At 35.8% G+C, this 24,368-nt stretch overlaps 2 protein-coding genes across 4 annotated transcripts in view; one reads left to right on the forward strand and one right to left on the reverse strand.

The window, feature by feature from the left end:
- LOC132186211 (uncharacterized) lies at nucleotides 1-10,011 on the forward strand. The gene is made up of 10 exons (XM_059600067.2): nucleotides 1-334; nucleotides 1,165-1,704; nucleotides 2,027-3,349; nucleotides 3,448-3,772; nucleotides 4,016-4,274; nucleotides 4,362-4,578; nucleotides 5,147-5,511; nucleotides 6,524-6,649; nucleotides 6,775-6,851; nucleotides 9,474-10,011. The coding sequence occupies exons 1-9, from the start codon at nucleotides 221-223 to the stop codon at nucleotides 6,848-6,850; spliced, it is 3,345 nt and encodes a 1,114-aa protein (XP_059456050.2). The 5' UTR covers nucleotides 1-220; the 3' UTR covers nucleotide 6,851; nucleotides 9,474-10,011.
- The window catches only part of LOC132186212 (Tetratricopeptide repeat (TPR)-like superfamily protein), a 22,566-nt gene continuing 6,484 nt past the window's right edge, over nucleotides 8,287-24,368 (reverse strand). For all 3 annotated transcript variants that reach the window (XM_088517126.1, XM_059600070.2, XM_088517127.1), the window contains exons 6-14: nucleotides 22,040-22,109; nucleotides 18,066-18,128; nucleotides 17,344-17,415; nucleotides 17,127-17,228; nucleotides 15,820-15,894; nucleotides 11,679-11,777; nucleotides 10,018-10,134; nucleotides 9,411-9,467; nucleotides 8,287-8,616 (exon numbers count right to left, since the gene is read on the reverse strand). In XM_088517126.1, coding sequence (XP_088373252.1) covers nucleotides 8,560-8,616; nucleotides 9,411-9,467; nucleotides 10,018-10,134; nucleotides 11,679-11,777; nucleotides 15,820-15,894; nucleotides 17,127-17,228; nucleotides 17,344-17,415; nucleotides 18,066-18,128; nucleotides 22,040-22,109 — 712 coding nt within the window. In that variant the 3' untranslated portion in view covers nucleotides 8,287-8,559. The remainder of the gene's footprint in view (nucleotides 8,617-9,410; nucleotides 9,468-10,017; nucleotides 10,135-11,678; nucleotides 11,778-15,819; nucleotides 15,895-17,126; nucleotides 17,229-17,343; nucleotides 17,416-18,065; nucleotides 18,129-22,039; nucleotides 22,110-24,368) is intronic.

Below are 24,368 nucleotides of genomic sequence, written 5' to 3' on the forward strand. Positions count from 1 at the left end.
TTGCTTTTGATAGCGTCGGTTGAGGAAGCAAAGCAAAAAGCATAATGGGAATAATAGCACTTTTTCTTTCCTTCATCGCAGGCATGTACTATTTAATAGCATCTTTCAAACTGCAGGTTCCTTTGTTACTAAGCCAACTTCTTTCTCTATATTAGAGATCGTTTGGGATTTGGGGAATTGACTGAAAATAAAGAAGAAAAAGAGAGCAGGGAGCTGAGAAATGATGGAGAAGAGTAAGGTGAAGAAGAAAGAAATTCCTGGAAGAAGCTTCATAGACTTGGTGTTCTCTTGGTCTCTCAAGGATGTTCTCAATGAAAATCATCTAAAATACCAGGTTTGTCAACCATTAAACTCTCATCTTATTGCAACACACGTGGAGATTATGATATGAATCATATGTGTACTTTTTGACAACTGGGGTGATACTAATTCATGAATATTTGTTTTTTAGCCAATTATCTCAGGACGTGTAATAAATGCAGGACAATGGGTTGTTTTTAATTAATTTCTTTGAATTTTTTTTCGTTTTATTTACCAATAGAAAGTTGAGTTAGACATGCTAGGACTGAAAGTTGTACAGAAGTAGTGATTTTGGCAACCTAAATTTATGGGGAAGATTATGAAATTGATTTAGCAATATTATTGGTCTGCCTCATTCATAAATATTGTCTAGTTTGGAGGATTCTTGTAATTAAGGACTTGGATTGTTGTTTAGGATTCAAGTGAGGAGGTGTTTCCAAATATTTACTACAATATGCAAGTTTGTGGTGGGAAGCCTGTCAGACTCCATCTGATGGTTATTACTTGCATGCTAATTAGGAGAATTGGGAACACTTATCCAACAATGTTTTATAAGTGTTAACAATGTAAACCACCTCGGATTTTACTAATGTCTTGTTGGGACAGGGTCAGGCTTTCAACCCAGCTTAAAGAAACATCTATGTTTCCTACCGTCCAGTGCTTTTTGAGCTGAAGAAGCCAATGTTTTCCAAAGTTTTAGTGAAATTCAAGTACATTGAATGACCATATTTTACGTTTCCTTATTTTCTTTATGTTCCCATTTCCAGATAGAGATATATCCTAGCAATTACATGCAGATCATGTGAAACTTATCTTTCTCCCCTTGAAAATTGAAGTCTTAACCCTGAGATCATTCTCTAACAGGTGAGAAAGATCCCACTAAACTTCTCGTCCACGACAGAATACATTAATTCATTCTACATTCCACTCATTGAGGAAACACATGCTGACTTGTTGTCAAGCATGTCAATGCTGTCTCGAGCGCCAACTCGTAGAATATTTTCTCTTCGAAAATTAAAACCTAAGGCGTCTGAAAACACTTTTTACTTTGTTACACTGGAGAGAGAATTTATGCCTAAAATTGGGTCATATCAGCCTATGGCTGGAGACCTCATTGCGTTAACAGATGTAAGACGACCACAATGCAGTAACGATTTAGATAGATCCTATGTTGTTGCTTATGTCGAACGCGTGGGAGAACATATGGGTTCTGTTACACTCACAATCTTGTCCTCAAGGCACATCTCTGTTGAAGAACAAAAGAACAAGGGCAGAGAAACTCTTTATGCCGTTTTTTTGATAAACATGACCACCAATATCCGTATATGGACAGCACTGAAGAACTCTGAGCTCAAAGGCGCCAACTTGAACATCATTCAACAAGTGCTGCAACCTAAATCTGATGTAAGAGTTTTGATCATTATTGCTTACTTTAGTCATTACAAGAAATTGGTTGCGACCAAACTTTTAGCAACAACTCAAAAGTAGTCACTCATTTCGAGAAAAAAAAAAATTGTATCAGTGATGATAAGCTGTCTTCGCTCATAACTTGGCAGAAATTTGTTTTCACACGCAGGCTATAGCGGGAAGCTATTAGCAACAACTTTTGAGTCGTCGCTAAAAGTTTGGCTGCTAACTAGTGACCAAATTTCTTGTAGTGAGTGTTGCATTTTGATACATTTGGCAATAATTCGGAGCTAAGTTCCTTTTGGTTTACCTTTTGCAGGATGCTGAAAATCGCACTATCTGCCTTTCTAAAGAAAATTGCAGCCCTGCCTTTGCGGATGCGAGGGCTAGGATCCTCTCTTCTGAATTAAATGACTCCCAAAAGGCTGCAGTTGTTAGCTGTTTGGTTGCAAGGGAGAACAATAATCAGAGTACTGTGAAACTGATATGGGGTCCTCCAGGGACAGGGAAAACCAAGACGGTCGGCTTCTTGTTATTTTCTCTTCTTAAAATGAATTGCAGAACGCTTACATGTGCTCCGACGAATACTGCAGTTTTGGAAGTGACACAGCGGCTTCTAAAGAATGTTGCAGAATCAGCTGAATATGATAGTTATGGGCTTGGAGACATTGTTTTGCTTGGAAATTGGGAGAGAATGAATATTAGTAATCATCATGGCCTTCTCGACGTGTTCCTTGAAAGCCGAGTTGATGCCCTAAAAAAATTCCTTGCCTCACCATCTGGTTGGGTTAGTACTTTACAATCAATGATTTCTTTTCTCAAGGACCCTCAAGGGCAGTACAGTTCATACTTGAAAAGGAGACACGATGATGTGATAAATAGGAATCAAGGGAAGGAGATTGATGGTCAATCCTCTAAAGACAAGAAGAGCAAGAAAATCTTGAAGAAAGTTGTTGTTAAAGCCTTGAATGAAAACAAAAACAAGAAAACAAGGAAGGAAAAGACACCAAAGCATGAGGAAAAGGAAGAAAGTGGGGATGGTTCTTCCCAGGAAGAGGAAAAAAAATGTGATAATCCTCTGACACTTGAGGAGTTTGTGCAGTGGCAATTCAATTGCATTGTAGTGAGTCTGAAGGATTATCTTGTAGATTTGAGCACCCATTTACCTACTTCTTTTATTTCATTAGAAGTGGTGAAGAAGATGAAAAAAGCTCTTGACTTGCTCAAATCTTTTGAAACTTTGTTGCCTACTGTTAGTGCTGTTGAGAAAGGACTGGAGAAAGTCTTGAGTAAAAATTTGGGAAGCAAACTCGGAAACTTAGAGAAGAAACTGAGGATGGTGAGAGACGAGTGTCTTTGCATACTTAAATCACTTTCTAAAAAATTCCCTCCTCTTCCAAAGTTTACCTCTAGGCTTGCCATAAAAAAATTCTGCCTAGCAAAAGCATGTCTGATTTTCTGCACTGTATCAAGCTCTGCTAAATTGTATACAGAAAAAATGACTCCTCTGGAGGTACTCGTTATAGATGAAGCAGCTCAGCTTAAGGAATGTGAATCAAACATTCCCTTACAACTTCCCGGTCTCCGTCATGCTATTCTCATCGGGGATGAGCAGCAGCTCCCTGCTATGGTTAAGAGCAAGGTTCATAGTTTTTTTTTTAAGAAAAAAAACAATTCATTATCATTTTGAATATTTTCTTTTACACAGGTAAAACATTTAATATTTGATATTATTATTAGGTTTGTGAGGAAGCTGAATTTGGAAGAAGCTTGTTCCAGAGGTTGGCATTGCTAGGGCACAGGAAAGACCTTCTCAATGTCCAGCATAGGATGCATTCATCCATAAGCTCATTTCCAAATAGGGAGTTCTATGAGAATAAGATTTTGGATGGCCACAATGTTAAAGAAAGAAGGTACCAGAGGAGTTTTATTCAGGGTAAGATGTACGGCTCCTACTCTTTCATAAATGTAGCACATGGAAAAGAGGAATTTGATGACAGCCGCAGCCTAAAAAATATGGCTGAGGCTGCTGTGGTGACTCAGATCGTTGCACGCCTCTTCAAAGGTATCTCTAATTTACATATCAGTAATACTATTTAGTAGATTGCTAAACGACTGTCATTCAACTTGGTGGTGTAGCAGTTAAAATCCACTCTTTTAGATCATTGCTTGTAAAGAAACAAATAAGATCAAGAGTTGATTTTCAATGCCACATCATCTCATTTGTATAGTAGTATACTCAAAGTCACCACGGTTAATTATGGTGGGTGTGTTGGTCTGTGACTCTCTTCTCTTTTTGTTGCTAAAGAATCGGTTCGCACAAATGCAAAGGTTAGAGTGGGAATCATCTCACCATACAAGGCTCAAGTTAATGCAATTGGTGAGAAGCTCAAAAACTTCAAAACAGATTCTAATGGCAACTTCTCCGTCACTGTTCGGTCTGTTGATGGGTTCCAGGGTGGTGAGGAGGATGTGATACTCATCTCTACTGTCAGATGTAATGGAAACGGAGATGTAGGTTTTCTATCCAACCGTCAAAGGGCAAATGTGGCAATAACCCGCGCAAGGTAACACATTATCCAACATATTTTTGAGGGAATTTGGTGGTTTTGGCGATCAATAATGCTCAGTTTCACAATGCATGCTGCATGCAGACATTGCCTTTGGATAGTGGGAAATGGACCAACTCTTGATGAGAGTTGCTCTATTTGGATGAAACTAGTCATTGATGCCAAGACAAGGGGCTGTTTCTTTGATGCCGATGAAGATGATAGCTTGGCTCAGGCTATGACAGATGCCATGGTTGAACATGACCAAATTCACATTTTACTCAGCAATGATTCTTTTCTTTTCAGAAAGGCAAGATGGAAGGTACGCTGATTTTTCTTTTCCTCGTACACTTTCAAGTGCTTACTCTTTGATGTGATTATGAGAATCGGCATTAGATTTCAGATAGATTGATCTGTATATTTTATATCAATTGTGATTTCCACTATCACATCGAGTAAGCACTTTGAAATATATATATATATATATATATATATATATATATATATATATAGAGAGAGAGAGAGAGAGAGAGAGAGAGAGAGCACTTCCCATAGAAAGATATTGAGAGGTTAATATAGCATTGATGGGCCCAAACCAATACTCTTAAATTAAAGCTTTTGAATTAAGTGGTGTCCCAATATGCTATATCGTTCTATCACTAAAAAATACTCGAGATCTCCCTAACATTTTTAACGCATAACTAGTGTATTTACTATTCTATGCCTCTTTCAAATCTTGGATGAAGTATACTACACCCACCATCCTATCTTCATCTCATTGAGCTGATGGACACTATCAGATCAATCCAGCAGAATGAGAGTGTAGTACGTAGCATTATTCTAACAAAATATTCTTATAAATTATTGATTACTGTTGTTTTTCAATGTAGATTTTCTTCAGCGATGATTTTTTGGAATATATGTCAAGAGTTAAAAACCCTTATATTTGCAAGGAAGTAGTTTCTTTGTTGACAAGCCTTGCAAATGGAAACCGTCGAGCACAGAAGAAGAAAAATGTGTTTGTACATGGCGGAACTTCTTCCCAATTACTAGAGCAGTACAAGGTGAATGGGAACCAGATTCTTGTTTGGACCGTAGACATTCTCAAGCAAAATTCCTGCTATATTCAGATTTTGAAGATCTGGGGAATTGTGTCATTATCTCAAATTCCAAAATTAGCAAGTCTTCTTGATATCATATTTGAGAGATATACAGAGGCCAAGATGAATCAATGCAAATACAAATGTTCAGATGGGTATGCATTTTGCTGTTTTCATTCTTCATGTAAATTAATTACCTGCTATTAAATTTTTATAAAGGAAAAATGCAAAATCAGTCCCGCCATGTTATTTACTTGATTTGTAATTAACTTCATGTGGTATCAAAATGAACTTAGAGGTCCCTGAGGTATGCCAAAAAACAATGTAGTCTCTACAGTCAAACTCTGTTCACTAACTTAACAGATTCTAAACATTTGAGACAATAAAATTGTGACAATTGTCCTATTTACGTCAGTGTTACATTAACATAATCTGTTAAATTAGTGGACGGAATTTGACTATAGGGAATAAACTGTTTTTGGGGTACCTCATAGACCTTTGAGTTCATTTTAATAACATAGAGAGCTAATTGTAAATCAGGTAAACCACAATAACTAATTTTGAATTTTTCCCTTTCGAAGCTAGAATGGGGAATTTTTCAATTATATGCAATACTAGTTAGATTTTCTAATTGGAGGCAGCATGATTTAATATGAAAATTTACATGTTCTAAATATGCATGTTAGAGCACTAGCAACATTTTTCTTAAATCATATTAAGTTCCCTAAATGTTTGGAAAACTCCTAAAAAACTACCTCCAAGAGACTTCCAATGAAACCAAAAGTGAAACCCTAAATCTAGGGTAGCACTTTTGCTTCATTTAACATTATTTTAATATAAAAAATGATTTCTCTTTCCTCTAACATTTATTTGAAAGAATATTTAGAGAATAAGAGAAGCTATTTTAAAGTTTATTTGAATAGGAAGCAAAAATAGTTTAGTTCCCTAAATTTAAAGAAAATTTACAGGAAGTTGTTGCTAATGCACTTAGTTTTATAGATGGGATTGGAAAAAAAAGTTTCTTCAAGTCAAATTTTTTGCAGACTTATTTCTTTAAAAATAAAAATAAAAAATAAAAAATAAAGATGAAAAAAAGAAAAGAAAAGAAAAGGCCAACTACCAAGATTTTCTTAATGCATAGCTAATTAATGATTTTATTTGGTACAGGAGTTTAGTTGTTCCAATGAGATGGCCAATCCACTCAGGTAGAGTTGATAATGTACAGTCATTGTCAGAAGGGATAGCTTCACTCAGTCTGAGGGGTGAGTCAGAAACAACATCTACAACTTATGGGTGAGTAATGACAAGAGTACACTTCACTTTTTCTTCAGTTATATATATAGATTGTCTAATTTACTCTGCATAATCAAAAATTTATTACAATGCATGATTGCTTTTGGTACTCAAATGATTTTCAGATACAATTCAAAGTCCACAACGAGAGGGAGTGTTAATACACATACTTGGAGAAGAAAGACTTCCGGTTTCGAATGAGGTGCACTTACCTTCTTCCTGGGAATATAATTTGGGCATGCAATTTTTGAAGCCCTCTTTTGTTTTTATACCCTAAATTGAGTAACCTCAATTACTCAATTGGAATATGAATCAAAAATGTTATCCTTTGTGGGTCTCTTTTGGTCGAAGGCCTCAGGGATATACACAGGAAAAAAAAAAAGTAAAGTAAAGTTTGTGATTGTCATTTTTGTCTATTTAATTCTTTTTGTTGTCTCATAAATTTGTGTAAGAAAATATGTTTCTATGAATTTACCTAATCCTGAAAATTACAGGCGACTTTAGCAAGATCTGTTACACGCTGTATATAACATATATGGACAAATATTCTAAACCTGCATTTTTTTTTTTCTTTTTCTTTCTTTTGGTTTATTGCTAAATACAAGTCATGTCGTTGATAAGAGATGGTTCTCAAATGGAATAATGGGGATCCATTTCATTGTCAAAATAAGATTTTCATACCCCAAAGGGTATGGGGTGGCCTCGGCCACCTCAGACCGTCGAAGCCACCCCAACCCTAACTGAGGTTGCCAACAACTCCTTAATTTTTATTTTTATTTTTTTTTTATGTTTTTTAATTATTTTTAAAATATATATAATATTTTATAATTTTTTTTATTAATAAGACAGATGTCTCATTTATGGCCTTAATATCTCTTTAGAGAGATCCTGACCATTAACTAAATATTTTCCAATCCAAATGGATTGGAAAGGATCCTATTCCTTTCACTCATGATGATCTTATTGCTACAAAGCTGAAAGATTAGGATGACAAAGATGGTTTTTGTTTCTATGAGTTGGCTCTTTTGTTTTTCTTTTTTCCTATGGATGACTTGGCACTTAATGTCATGGCATTGACATTCTAACATAGATACTGGCATGTCAAATAAGACAGGTGGCAAATTCCAAACTGTTAATTTTGACGGTAAAGTAACAAAATGACCTATTTAAAACCTGTACAAAACCTATGGGCATTATTTTTCAAATTAGAAACCCAATTAATAAATCCAAATCAAATGAAAACCTAGGGACTAAATATGATTTTTCCCAAACATAAATTCAACACAACCTCTGTTTTTGGAACTGATTCTTTGGTCATTATGTAATAGAAATGCTACTCTTCACACCACAATCACACAATTTTGATGTGGCATGGGTTAGTATCCCTCTGATCAGTCTTAGTTAAAAAAAAAAAAAAAAAAAAAAAAAAAAAAAACTGAAAATTCCAAGGATTATTATACCATGCCAGCAGAGTGTAATTGTGATGTGAAGTTTACTCATTATGCAATCATAACATGTGGTACAAGAGAAACATCATTGTAGGAAGACTAGCTTTGAACCCCTTTAATGGTAAGTACAAGGAAAAAGTATAAAATAGAAACAAGGTCCTACAATCCTATTCAACTTTCACTAGTAAAGAATTTAAATTTTACTGATGCATTGAATTTTGTTCACCATATAACATAGAAAATCGGGGTAATGGGCAACATCGGATCCGACCTTATTTGTTATCAGCTAATTCTTTTACAAGCCCAAATAATCTAGAAATTAAACAAAACTAACTTCCAAGAATTCTGGAGGCCTATGTATCTATAATCTAATGGTCAAAATGTAATAACATGCTCATGCTCCTGAGACAACATTTTTCCCAATAACTGAACCAGGCATGCAGGCAACACCAAAAGCAGTTACTATCTCGAGTAACGATCTACAAGTGCCTTAGCTTTCTCTGGTGCAAAGAATCGTGCCTGCACATAACATTCGATACATACCATCTTATATCTTGTGTGCGTGCATACGTGTCTATATATCCTATGTGCGTGTACACGTGCGTGCATACGTGCCAAGGTTCTACACCAGCACGGTACTAATTGTAATTACACATTTAAGTACGGGAAACAAAGTGAGCAGACTCGGATTTTCAAAATCCAACTCCAATCCAATTAACTTCTCAGTATTAACAAAGAAGAGTCAAAAGGTGTGAGGCGTTTTTATTCCGGGTACGGTTATTCTACGCAACAATTACGTCACCCTTCAACACCCCACCACCACCGTCAGTTTTGAACTATGATTAATTAGAGCAGCAAATGTTAGTGTAGATGAACTCCTTTCCTGTCAGTGTAAGCTGTATAAAACTACCTCAACATTTTTACTATTAGATACTTGCAGATACCAATTGTCTCCATAGAAATTCTCTTGCATTAAAAGAGCTTAATACATACATATATATACACATGCACCAATATCGATACATAAATATACCAAATAATATATATATCATGTTACACATGCTCCCATTCTCTCACTTTCATACACCTTAGGCGGCTCCCACTCTCACCATTGGATTTGGAATACCATATTATTGGATTTTGAAGAGAGTGGGAGTCACCTAAGGGTGTGTGAGAATGAGAGTGAGATTGAGAGTGAGAGTGAAAGAATGAGAGTGTGTGGTGTTACTCTATATATATATATATGGGTTTTTGTGTGCACGTGTATTTTGTATGCCTTCATGCATTTTGCTAATAGAAATTGATGTACTCACTTGTATAAACATTCTCTCTGCGTCTCCAACTTTACCATTTTCCTTCAAAGTGATTCCCTGCAGAAGTGTTAGACAAATAAAATTTAGGCGCAAGTTCTATTCATTTCAAATTATCTAAAGAGCATCAGGATAAGTATCAAGCAGCAGACTGAGACAGAATCACTAACCAACACAGAACAAGGAAGCATGGTGAAGAAAAATCAACACATTTTTTAATAAGTTACAGTGAAGGAACACAAGTAGCACAAAAAAGTGACATTATTGTATGCTGTTGTTTAGAAGAGTAAGACTATAAAGTTCCTTGTATCAATATGATTCTGGTCATTTATTTATTATATGGCTGGGTGACGTGACACATACCAAAACAGCCCAAAAAAGTGACATGATAACCGTGGGATTTCAAGCAGTGTATGGATAAAATGGATTGGATCATCCTTTAAAAATTTAACTAAAACTTTGTTCATTACCATATGCATTCATAGCTGGCATTTGTATATATAATATACTGGTTAATCAGAAAAATAATTTCCATAATTAGTTTAAAAAGAAGAATAAACATTCTAAACTATTTGGCTAGTATGTTCATGACAAAACCAGAGAGAGGAACCTTAGCTAGGTAACCGCGGAAGTCATCAGGGTGACTTGAGATGAGGCGGTCATAAACAGATACGGCATCACTGATACGGCCCCAATCTGAATAGGCTTTACCAAGAAGTAATTCAACCTGAAATTGCATCTCATCACAAGGAATGAAAAAGAAAAATGAAGAAAAACAATTAAACCCAAAAATGGCATCTGATAGTGAGAAATAAAAGATGGAAAATATATATATATATATATATATATATATCTTAAGGAATATTCTAAAAGTAAACTGAAGAATTCATCTCAACTGTACACAAACTAAACTATTTATCTAAATCTGGTATATGTAATTCTGCATTATGTGACTTAACACTTCCAATATAGTAGCAGATCATGTTCATTCAAAATGTTTTGAGAACAAACTTTCATTTCTACTAATGAATTTTAGGCTATTATCTTTTCTTTATTTTATAAACTCACAAAAAGAAGATACTTTTCTCCAGCATTTACATTACTCCATTTTTATTTTTTATTTTTTGTTTCTTATTTTCTCAACTTTTAAAAGAAAATGGGATGGAAGGCCTTGTGTATTTCTCGACATGTTCAATTAAATATTAAAAATATATATATAAAAAAAAATAAAATAAAAAAGGAAACAAAAAGTATAGATTTTGTGAAAACCGCAATTATCATTAAGAATACAACATAAAAAGGAAAGCACATGTTTGAATGTATCCAGCATAAAGGAGAACTAATAATTTAAAACATTTACAGAAAAAATTTTAATGTTTGTATTCTCTTTATTTATTTTCAAGATTGGGTTTAAAGAGTACCTTTAAGGCTCAAAAAGAATATACAAAAAATACACTTCCCTGCTCTTTCTTTCCCTGCCAACTAGGAATCATGTACTAATATACGGATAAACATCTCTGACAATGTGGATTTCAGTCACATTTTTAAAATTGCACCACATGCTTTTGATTGGTTTGAGTGACAAAAAGAGAACCATAAAGATTTAAAAAGTGGCTCATAAAGACTGCCACAATGGTGTAAACTGTCGATCAAAAAAAAAAAAAAAGGGATCAAGAAGCTTTACTTTTTCTCTTCAATTAATGCTTTCTATATAGGGAGAACAAGAGAGGGAGCTTCCATAAGTCTTCTCCTTCTTACAATTTTAACATCGTTACATTTATCATTTAAAATTATACCAACTTCCTAAGGGTGCACCTTAGCAATTTTTTAACTAAAATCAAAGACTAGATTTGGAACCCTTCTCGCAGCCCCCAAAGAATCTCACTTCTGTTGAAGCTCTAAATGGTTGAGAATTTGATTTCACTCTTTACAAGTTCTTGAAAATAAAGGCACAATAATCAATTTTTTTCTTAACTAAAGAGATTATCCACAACAAAGTTAAGTTATTTCCATTTGTTGAATGAATACAAGGTTTGTTTCAATTAAATATCAATAACTTTAAGTATTGTAAGTTCCCTAAAACCATTTGCCAAACTAGCAGATCAACCATAATGCAATATATTCTAACCTCAACCCATTTTATAGGCAAATAGCTCTCGAGTTTGCATTTTTAGCAATGTTTAAAATCCCCCTTTTTTTCCTCTTATTTTTTTCACTTCAATTTTGGGAGCTTAGACATGATGAATCTGTTATTGAGAGATAACAACTCACTTGAACAGGGTCCACCTGCTGCAATGTTGTTTCTTCAGCCTCACCATTGGAATTTTGTGAATTCAGACGTTCATGAGAGGCCAGGAGGAATTGAACGGCCTGCATTAAAAAAACAAGAAAAAAGAATGCTGTAATTGATAACAAATCTGCTTGTCTAACAGGTTGTTACATGACATCGTTCATAAATGACCATCACATGCTTGGATGCCAATTTTTGACTTTAAAACTATTAAATCACCTATTGTCCCAAATGCTTTTAGTTTGATAAGTTATCAAGATATCACTAAAAATGTAAGGCATCCCAAATACACAAAGAATATATAAGAGAAGTCGCCTAGTAGAAGCAAAAAGAACAAGAAACTCAAGAAAATTAATCATCAAAGGATAAACAAAAGCAGCTATCCAAAGATACAGAGAGTCAAAAAATAAAGACTTAATCTTCTCCAAAATCCTCTCATGGTTCTCAAACCTTCTATTATTCCTTTCCTCCAAAAATACCTCAAAAGGTGTGAAAGTACCATCTTCCACATAGAAGCATTCCGAGTGTTGTCAACTGTCCACTAGCAAACATACAAGTCAAGTACTCGTCTAGGCATAATCCAAAGTAGCCCAAACCGATTGAAGAAAACATTCCACATAGCACGAGCAACCTCACAATGAAGACGAAGATGATCCACAACATCCCATTCCTTAATAGATATAACACCTATCCACCACAATGATGCGCCACTTCCGAAGATTATCTATAGTAAGGATCTTTCCTAGGGCCACCGAAAAAACAAAAAAAGCCACCCTTGACAAATCTTTAGTCCACCAAACACTCTTCCAAAGGAAGCGAAGATGGTCACTAAAAGTCATGACACTATAAAATGATTTAACACAAAACAACCCTCTTTTGGAAGGGTCCCACTACATCTTGTCCTTGCCTTCCAATTTCTATCCCTAAATGCAACACCTGGAAAAACAAGGCAAAGACATCCACCTCCCAATCATGAGCAGCTCTAGCAAAGTTTGCGTTCCACTAAATGGAACCCCCAGGAATTTCCAAGTGATCTGCAACAAAAGCATCATTTGCACATGCAATACCAAATAAACTCGGAAAGGCTTCCTTAAGGACCATATCCCCATGCCATAGATCATGCCAGAACCTAACATTAGAACCATCTCCCACCTCAAATCTAGTAAGACTTTGAAACTTCCCTCTCAATCCCATAATGGCAAAGCCATTTACCTAAGAGAACATGATTGAACCTCAACAAGTCTCTAATCCCTAACCCTCCCTTAGAGATTGGCGTATAAAAAAAGATGGATTTGATCATTGACCTTATATTTTACAACTCCTCATGTGTGGGCTTAAACACATCTTTAATATGACCCAATACGTGGAATATTTAATTCAAATATGAGATGAATCACGAAAACAATGTTTGAAATCAGAACCTTTCTTTTGATATAATGTTTAATTACCACTTATCCCAAAAAAGACAAAAATAGTCAACAGAGAAAGACAGAATTTGGAGAAAGAAAAAGAAGAGGAATATAGTCTTATTCCAATGTAACGCTTCGTACACTTATACCGAGTTGAAATAAAAAGGTCCTACTTCCTATGATGGAAAAACACTTATTGCTTATTACAAATAATAGGAATGAAATCAAATGTAATCAAATCACGTAATAAACGCATATGAAAAGTTTCCTTATTCAACACTACCTCTCAAACTAAGGCAAAAGTGTCTCAAATGCCCATCTTGCATAATGTTGAATGAAGAGCACTACTGGACACTCCCTTTGTCAAAATATACATCAAGTCATTCCTCTATCTTCAAATAAGGTGCACAAATTAATCCTGCACATAATTTTTCCTTGATAAAGTGTAGCAATTTCAATGTGCTTAGTTTGATCATGTTGAATAGAATTATGAATAATATTAATGGCAGCCTTATCATCGCAATATAATCTCATTGAAGCCTTATAATCATATAAGATTTCTTTCAATAGAATCTTCAACCATAATAATTCACATATCTCGTGAGCCATGGCTCGAAGTTCAGCTTCTACACTAGATCTAGCCACCACTGATTGTTTCTTACAATGCCAAGTAACTAGATTTTCCCCCACAAAAGTTCAATACCCCAAAGTAGATCTTCAATCCGTGACTGACCCTACCCAAACAGCATCTGTATAAGCTTTTATTTTCAGGTGATCATATTTGGTAAACCCCCCTTTACCTGATGAAGATTTCAAATACCAAAGGATTCGGTAAACCGCTTCCATATGAGAACCTTGAGGTGAGTGCATAGACTAGTTCACTACACTGACCACATAGGCAATACCTAAACGATCGTTCGGCAAATATATGATCTGCCAACTAATCGTTGATACTTGCCTTTATCCACCAAAAAAACTTTCATCACTCCCCTCTACCTTCTTGTTTTGCTCTATGTTTAGGAGGACGCTTGAGCTTAAGATTGTCAATCCTTCTTCTTGTGTTGAGTAGCATGAAACTACTGGATTGTCAACTACCTTGCAAGTAGATCAAGTACATATATTCAATGAGAGATGAATATCCCATGTTTCAATCTAGCTACCTTGATGGCAACAAAATATTTCAGATTTCCCAAGTCTTTGATTTCAAACTAAACGACAAATCTTTGATGAATATCCCATGTTCCCAAGTCTTTGATGTCATATGCCTCCATCTAAACAACCTATCGTTTGTGTTTGAACTAAACGACATGTCGTTTTGTCCATGCCTATACGACTCATATTAGTCTTCTTATAAAACGACTTGTCGTTTTGTATTTCTTCCACCACCATCGCATAGAGCAGCCCGAAAAAACTCAATGTCGTATCAAAACGCCATGATTTCGCCATAGATGAACTCAGATTGAACCCCCGAGCCTCTTCACCCACACACAGCCCTTCATGAAACCTACGCCGATTGAGAATGAGAAGTTTCGATCGACACAAGTTCACCGGTAACTCTGGTGACACAGAATCACCCAAAATGCTTCAGGCCTTCTAGAAGAATCACAAACTTTGGTCTTCTATGGCCACCAGTGCAGAATGAACGTGAGTTTGCCGACACAGCAAGGAAACCAACAAACAACCCCAAGAACTGAAAACCAACCACACCCGCTTTGATACCAAGTTTAAAGAGAAAGACCAAAAATAGTCCACAGAGAAGGACAAGGAATTTGGAGAAAGATGAAGAGGAATACTGTCTTATTCCAATGTATTGCACGAGATTAAATAGAAAAGTCCTACCTATTATGGAGAAACACTTGCTGCTTATTACAATAACAGGAATGAAATTATATACAATAACAGGAATGAAATTATATGTAATCAAATCAGGCAATAAACACATATCAAAAGTTTCCTTCAAAAAAAAAACCTCAATAATATAGACTCAATATCCTAAAATTATCAGATGAGCATTCAAACACTTGCAACCATCAACAATGCTTTTGGGATTCACAAAGGAGATAATGTACCCCACAACAACTGACTTTAACTAAAGAAAGCTAGTTTCTGTTTGTTTTTCTTCATGGGACGAAGCTAGTTTATATTTTCTAAGAATATAACTCACCCAAAACATGTAAACAACAAACCGTGTAGAAAACTTCTTGATATGATTGCATTTGTCAGTTCAAAAGACCCTTGGTCATCCCCACAATAACAGGAATGAAATTATATGTAATCAAATCAGGCAATAAACACATATCAAAAGTTTCCTTCAAAAAAAAAACCTCAATAATATAGACTCAATATCCTAAAATTATCAGATGAGCATTCAAACACTTGCAACCATCAACAATGCTTTTGGGATTCACAAAGGAGATAATGTACCCCACAACAACTGACTTTAACTAAAGAAAGCTAGTTTCTGTTTGTTTTTCTTCATGGGACGAAGCTAGTTTATATTTTCTAAGAATATAACTCACCCAAAACATGTAAACAACAAACCGTGTAGAAAACTTCTTGATATGATTGCATTTGTCAGTTCAAAAGACCCTTGGTCATCCCCACATTGGCCCATCAACAATAGGTGATGATGCCATGACAAAGATATGCCCATTGAAAAGGATTTTAAATTTTGAATCAGTGCTAGTTTCAATCCACAAGTATGATGACAAACCTCATCTGGTTTCTTAGCCGCAAGTAATGCGTTTGTAAGGCCACGCAAAACTTCAAAATTGATATCTTTAGACACCTGTTAGGCAATAAGAAAATATTGATTAAAATAACTAGTGAAAAAGGTTAATAATAATCAATGTAAACATTCATAAACTAAAATGAAATAATAATCCCGAAGAAAGCCCGATTGAAAATCATCAAGTTCCTAACCCCCAATCCTTCCTCAGAGATTGGAGAACAAACCTTGGATTAGCTTACCAGGTAAAATTTGAACTCTTCATCTAACTTATCCCATAAGAAATCTCGCTAAAGCTTCTCTATACGGGTTGCAACACCCACAGGGAGAGTGAAGAGGGACATGAAATACCATGTCTCATTTCTTTGTTTCTTTGCGTTAAGATGTTGGTGGTTTGTGTTGTTTTAGTTACCTCTTAATTTACGAATTGGGGGTACTTTATTAATTTCTTAATTTGATATAGATGGTCTAAAATAATGGCACATTGGTTTTATTTGGGTGTCCAGATGTAATTTCGTTTTTATTCATGGTCTTTCATCTCATATGGATAACCAACATGTTAACTAATCTATTACACGAGCCAACAAATTGAAGAACCCACAGATATGAGAAAAACTAAATTTCATTATTAGCCAAGGAAAACGACTCGTGATAAAGACAAGATAAACTTTGACCAGACATGCTCAATATATATATATAGCCATGGGGAAAGTAACCACTCCTTCACCTTGTAAACTCAGTAAAGCAGCTTCGCTACTCACCACACACATAGTTCCCCCAAAATTCACTATGTTCTTACTCTTTCCAAACCCTGGAGCATAGCCACTTTGTGACACCATTAAAAACAATAACCTATACTAAACCCTAATCCTAGCCGGCAATATATCCTTCAAATAGCTGCACCCAGTAAGATCTTGCATCATCTGATCTGCATTTTCTTACGTTTTTTCCAATTCCATTCCTCCACAACCACTAGACTACTCTTCTAATGAACAAATCCTAAAACCAAAATCCTTATTTCCCCTCTAGATTGATCGTAGGAAACCCCAATATTTAAATTAGGGCAAGTTCTAGATGATAGGCTGTCCTAACCAGTTTTGAGTGGAACTAATACCTGTAGATGAAGACAACCACCCTAAGTGCATACAAACACGAATGTTAATTAGTAGGTGCCCAATGCTAATAAATGAGGACTCATTCTTCGGTATACCGAAGTGAAACATGGTCAGGGTGGATAGTTATCTGAAACAGCAGCAGCAGCAAATTATCCTGCACATCTGAGGAAGACTTACCATCTGGGCAGACTTATATGCAGTAGCACTCCCTTCAAAATCCTTGAGTTCGTATTTAACTTCTCCAAGCAATCGGAAAACATCAGGATCACTTGGTTTTTCCTATGGAGCACAAAAGATCAGTTGAAGATTATATTAGAAGCATGACTGGATTAGCATGTCCAGTTTGTGGCACATAAAATTCATAGAAGTATCCAACACGAAAACATGAACATACCTTTGTCAAGTCCTCAAGCAAAGAGGAAGCCCGAGAATATTTTCCTAATTGTGCCAAGGTCACTGCAGCTCCCTGCATATCCCATCAATAATATATGAAGAATAGTTGGCACAGGAAATAAATTCCTATTTTGGTGAAACCAGGAATGTAATTAGATAAACAGAGAGTGAAGAAAAAAATATATTTATTCTAGTCCTTTGGCTTGGGCTCCATAGCATTTGAACATGTTCAAGAAGTTGTTTATTCAGGCTTTTTCTGTCATTTCTCATTTATGTTTATTAGATCACAACTAGTTGGACTCAGGATTTCAGTGACAGAGGTTCTCCCTTTGTTCTACACCACCATCAAGTATAGCCTTTGGACTCTGCCTTAATCAATTAACCAATGTATTTCCTCTATCAAATAAAAGTTTAGCTTGTGTGCTTGCATGTCATCTGCGTCTCTTCCATTTTTCTTATATAACTTGTGCCATCTAAAGATGTATTTGGATGAGTTGATTTCAGTTGAGTCATAAACATCGCCAACATAATACCAAACAACGAGAATCTAATGTTTGGTAAACTTTCTCGCAACTCTTTTCTCTTTTCAAATACTAAAAAACACTTTCAAATGGTAGCTACCCAACGATTTTCATATGTGACCCCCCACCATATCTTGAAAATTTTGAAAATATAGTAACAAATAAACAGAACTGGTATCCTGCATAACAATCAATGACTCACTTCAAGAGCAATTGGATCTTTGGGGGAGTTAATTAGCATCGCCTCGTAATCTTTCAGCCTAGTCTGCCACACATCAGGAAGTAAACATATAAGAATTTTTTAAATTCTACCAAAATACATAGCAGAGATTATAATATGTAATGACCAGCCAAAAACTAAATTGACTAGAAGAATAAATTACTGCAGAAGATTTTTAAGCGGTTTGGGTTGCTTTGGGTCATGCCTTGCAGGGTGAGGGACTTGTTCAATAGCTGGTGGTCGGGAGGACGATCTCGAAGCGCGGTTGTGTGGAAGATGATCCCTCTGTGTCTTATGTGGTGTATTTGGAATGAAAGAAATACTAGATGTTTTGAAAATTCCACTAGGACTATAGAGGAATTGACTCATTTTTTCTTAAATACTTTTTACTCTTTGACGGCCGCTTGGCTAGCTCCTTTAGTGATTCGTTTCTCTAATTTTCTTTTTCATTTCTCTCCCTCTTAGGCGCTCTCTGTTTATACTTCCCGTGTATGTGGGTCGCGCCCCTTTGCGCTTTTTATATCATTATAACTTATAAAAAAAATAAATTACTGCAGAAGAAATGCACAAGTAGTTCTAAACTTAGCATAACGAGACATCAAGTCCACTCAAGCATTCTCAACAATGCACATAGGCAAGTGAAGAAACAAGTTCTAATAACTTTACTGTAGCAAACCATGAGCTTTTCAAGTTGGAGTGAAAAACAAAAAGAAAATCAAAATCAAAAGCTGTCTAAAACAGTAACCAATAAAGTTAGAAAATACCCAAACAAATCACAACTAAATTGCATTTCTTTTTAGGGTTATGCACATAAATGAAGCTAATGTAAAGAGAGAGAAGTGTTTCCATAGCAACCAACTTGACCCAATAATTTTTATGAAGAGTACACTTCTCAAACTTAATGACAGCAGAATGTCAAATGATATACTTTTAACTATGAGTAATGCTACACACACACCCACTTTCCCATACCCATTTTCACACTCCCCTAGGTGACTTTTAAAACTACCATTAAATTTGATTAATCGAATGATGGTTTTAAAAACCACCTAGGGGAGTAGGAAAATGGATATAAAAAAGTGGGAGTCTGTGTAGCATTACTCTTTTAACTATTGCATGCAGCAGACTTGGGAATAAAGCAACACCCTAAAAGTATTAAAAGAAAAAGAAAATATCAATCATAGATTCACATAGCTAACTGTAGTGTCCCAACTTTAAAAAAAATTAAAAAACTTTATGGCCATAGCACCCCTCAGATGCCATAATTAACATAAATGCATACTAGTATATCTCTATATCATAAACATGACATAGTAGGTCATTGCCATCATCTGACTAGAGATTTGTCTATTTTTATATTACATAAATGTGCAAGCGCACACATAGCGGCACTATATATATGAATTTATTTACGTAGGTTCGGACTCTCGTGCAAAAAATTCTGGTTCCATCCCTGCCCATGACAAGGGGTAGATGGCGCCGATATCACCGTCATCAATGGTGTGATGCCATCATCATCGCCACCATAAGCTCTGTTGTCGTCAATGCTTTTGCTGTAAACAACAGAATTCGTATTGTGGCTACTATGCTATGAGTTCTACCCTGTATCGAAAAATCACTCAGGGTATGTGGTTGTGTTGATCTATGTTTCAATGGTGGCTGGTAACGTCTACGGTGGTCGGAGATTGTTGCAAAGGTTGATTGTCAAGGTGGCAGGTTGTGGTTTCATTGAATAGGTTGTGTTGTGATCGTCAATTGGTTCTATTGTGATTGTCTCTGGCGAGGTCTGACTGTCTCCAAAGAATTTTCATGGAAATACCCCTATTCCCATTGGGGATAACGTTATCTGTAGTTCTAGTTGAATTTCGGTACAAGGATAGCTCAAGTTCTATTGGGCCAAGCCAAACCCAGATCCAAGAAAAATAATAAAAATAAATAAATAAATAAATTGGTTTGGGCCAAGTCCAGCATAAACAGAGATCGGGTCAACCCATTCACTCGATCCCAAAATCTTGTTCGACTCAACACCTATCCGGCTCAAACCAGGTTTATCAGGTCAACCCAATACCCATTCCGGTCAACCCGCATAGGCAATTCATTTTGGTCGGTTCAAGCCAACTTTCAGTCTTTTCCGGCCGGTTCAGTCTGGTTTACAGTGTTTTCTGCTAGTTCATCTCAATTGTCATTATTTTCGCCCGTTTCAGGCCAGTTTGCAGTGCGTTCCGGCAGGTATATCAGTATTTCAGCCAGTTCCTCTCTCTTTCCACCACATTTTGGTTGTTTTGCTTCAGTGTGAGCTGTTTTTGGGCCTATTGCAGCACTGTTTATGGTATTATTGGTTTATTCTGGGTGATTGTTGGCTGCATTATTGTGGTTGGTAATTTGGCTCATTTGTTGTTGTTGTTGTTGCATTGATTGGTAGGTTAGACCATCTCATATGCATTTAGTGTTGTTACATTGGGAAGCAATTTCTCGTATTATTCAGTATTTGAAAATAGCTCGTGGTTTTAGGATATTGTATAGACCAAACGGACATCTTAGGGTAAAAGGCTTTACCGATACAAATTGGGTAGGTTCTCCCTCAGGTAGATGATCTGATGCAGAGCACCAAATACGAGCCACAGATCACATGATTATGCTAATTATTGGGCTTCATTGGGCTTTTATTATTTTAGTATTTATTTTCAGACACGTATTAATTTTATTTGAGATTTCATTTATTTTCATTTGGGGCTTTATGTCATTTTTATCTGGCCATTAGCCCAATTATCACTAGGGTTAGGGTTCAACCTTTACCCTATTTAAGCTTAAGTTTCCATTGTACTAGACAGTTTTTGATAAATAATATTATTGACATGGACTTGTCGTCTTCTTCCCCCTAAGTTCCTCTTTCTCCCCGAGCTTCTTTCTCTGATTTTCTCTAGCTTTTCTGCTTCTTCTCTCTGTTTCTCTTTTTCCTTTTTCAAGCTTACTTCTCAACGCTGCTTGTCCTACATCATGATCTACTATGAGATATTGTACATTCTTAAGTGGTAATTGTCACTTCGAAAAGTAAGAAACAGATAGTAGTGGCATGGTCTAGTGCCGAAGTAATATACAAGGTTATGGCACATACTACTATTGAGTTGATGTGGTTACAACATTTTCTCCAGACAGGCTTAAGCAATGCCATCAACAGTATCAACCAAAATATCAGCTCACTACCACAGATCAATTATAAGAAAGCCAGAACCAAACACTCCTTGTAGACAATAACCTTGGTACTTATGTTTTTCCCCTTAGAAAATGTCATGTTAACATAAGGAGTACTACTTGATATCTCATTTCTCTATTAAGATTCAGAAAATCAGAATCTCTAGACGTCAGTAATGTAGTTTTCTGACAAAACAAAAGTCCAGTAGGCCAACAGAATCCGCCATAATAATCCAGCCCAGAATAGAAGGAGGCTGGACCTTGGTAAACCATAATAAATAATTCTTTCAGTATAGCCTTACCACCATTGTTCAGGGATTACTGTCACCAGAAAAAGGAAATATAATTCTCGTTTCTTCTGTTCCACTTCACAAACAAAGTTAAACAGCTACTCCTTTCTTTGTGACAAAGAAGTCTTAAAATTGGCCTCATAACAGTAAATCCAATAAGGAATGAAAATACAAGTATCTGTGCAACCTATTAGTGGAACCCTGTCAACGGGGCCAAATTAAGTAGCCATGCCAACCATCAAAATTTCACAAAACCTGGGTTCAATCCAGAAATTAAAAATATTGATCCCAAAAAGGAAACAATTCTGAAAATAATAGTCTTTATATATCATGGTAACTATCTTCTACAATAAAACCTATATCTGGCTCAGTATCTTTAAGTGCCCGTGAGGAACAGACAATCCTAAAGGCAAGGCTATTGTTAAAAGAAGGTGTATGCTAAGAAAAATTATTAGCCATTTCCAAGAATATTACCTCAAGACTAGCCTTCTCTTCTTCGGACAGTTTATTTGTGACCACCACACCATCCTCAGTGGGACTAACACTGAAAAATTGAAGGTCATCTCACAATTAACCCATATCTCCAAAAATCGCAACCACTGAAATATAATAAGAAAAGGCAAAAGTAAACCACCAAATTCATCCCCTAGCATAAAATGGCTTTTCAGAAGCCTTTTTTTTTTTTTTTTTTTTTGGAGGGGGAGTCTGGGAGAAGAGGAATTACACTTTCCCCACCTATGATATGAGGTGAGTTTGATTTGCCCACTTGTGTTTTAAAAAGTTGCACTTCACCGACATGAGATCTATTCTGTTTACCATCTATAAAATTTATCATCAAAACATGCATGTGCAGATCACGCCCTTTGGGAAAAAGTGGCACTTTACTTATGGTTTAGAAAATTAGCACTTTACCTATCAGTAGTGGAACATCCGAGAATAAACAAATGCCAAGTAAAATCAAAAATAAATATTTTAATAAACAAATTACCAATTTAAATAAATATTTTGGTGAAATTAGACTGAGCACGGTGAGGCTCATAGATATCTGACCAAAAACAGAAGAAAATTATAAGTAAGAAGCATTAAAAATTCAGTTCAGGTGATCCATGTTCGAACACTATGGATCCATATTCTAACAGGAGGAATCTCCACGTGTTAGTTGGAATCTCGAGCAAGAAAAGATTGGGCTTTCAGGATTAAAACCTTAGTAAGAGCATTCAAATAGGTTTGAGTAGTGTTCAGAACACGAAGGAATCTCCACATGGTATAGGAGCACATGTGTGGGAAAAGATTGATGGTCCAAATTGATCTTTAGGAAAGGCACATTTGAACGGAACAACATCTCCACGTGTCAGAAAGTGTGTAGGTTAGGTAAGATTGGACACACGTTTAATGCTGGTTGTCAGATCGCTTTCAAACGAAGGTATTTCGCGTATAAACGAAATTGTACAGTAAGTGTAAAACTTAGTATATTGAAACGTCCAAAACAAAGGGGGTTTCACCTCTTTTTCTTCCTTCGTCCAGAGAACACAATAGAGAGTTTAGATACAAAGTCTTGAGGAGAGAGCAAGAGAGAGAGAGAGAGAAAGCAAAGGAAGAGAGAGGAGGGCTGGAGGAAGGAGAAGAGCTTGGAGAGAAACTCAACGAGGGTAAGTTTTCTACACTTTTTGTCCATGTAATCGAATTGTAATATGTTTTGATTGATTAAAACGTTGATTTTATTATTATTGAGGGTTGTATGAGGTTGTTGATATTTAAAGGTGAGTTTGTGGTTTTCACAAGAGGAATGGTGAAAAATTGGGTTTTGATTGTTATTGTGAGTATTGTGTTTGTGTTGTGTAGAGATTTTGAAGTTGTGGTTGATTTTATTGATGTAATGGAGCTTCTGAGGGTTGTTTTGAGTTTTTGGCTGAAGGTTCTTTAGGCTTCTTTTGGGTTTTGGGGTTTTTGTGGGCTATTGCGGGTTTTCCTATGTATACTCTCTGTGTACTTAGAGGCACATTGCGCTTTTTTTTTATATATACAACATTCCTTATCAAAAAAGAAAAAAAAAATGGAGCTTCTGTTGTTGTAATGATTGTCTGTGGTATAGAAAGAGAAAAATGTAAAATTAGGGTTTTGAGAAAAAAAAAAATTGTACTTTTTTGGGGTTGGATTAAGGTTTTGGTTGATGCAAGTTAGGTTGGTTTGGTATTTGTATGATGGAGTAGTTTTGGAGTGTTGAGAACCAGGTTGAGGAAATATTCAAGTAGGAGTTGTGTTCTAAGTCTTAAAATTCAAACGGACTAAGTGGTGTTCAACCGAGTGAGCCCAAGAGAGCTCCGGTAGCAATATCGGTCGCAATCTGTTGGAACGGATAAGCCACAAAATGCTCCGTTCGAACCCCATACGCAAAGTGCTCGAATGAGACTTCTAGGTTTCCCTTCGAGAAAACGGGTAAGCTCTACGGTTGAATAAAGGGTCTAGGGTTTTTAACACATGACAGACCCTAACTAATAGGTCAAATGTAATGCAAATGAATATAGTAGGGGTTGAAGATCGATGAGGATGTTAAATGAAGGACAGTAAGTAAATCCTCCTATCATCAGTTACAAATGATTTATAATCTATATGCAAGTAATAGAAAATCATGCATGTTATAGAAAAACATGCAAGTTTTATATGTGATATGAGCCCAATCTTTACGAAAATTCATGTACGTCAAATATATGTTGCATTGTCAAAGAAAATATAATGAAGAATAAAATATAATGCGAAAATAATAGAATAGAAAATAATCAAAGGGCTACATTTTGCTCTTATT

Source organism: Corylus avellana, chromosome 6 (assembly GCF_965113065.1).
Source record: "Corylus avellana chromosome 6, dhCorAvel1.hap1.2, whole genome shotgun sequence".
NCBI classification, from domain to species: Eukaryota; Viridiplantae; Streptophyta; class Magnoliopsida; order Fagales; family Betulaceae; genus Corylus; species Corylus avellana.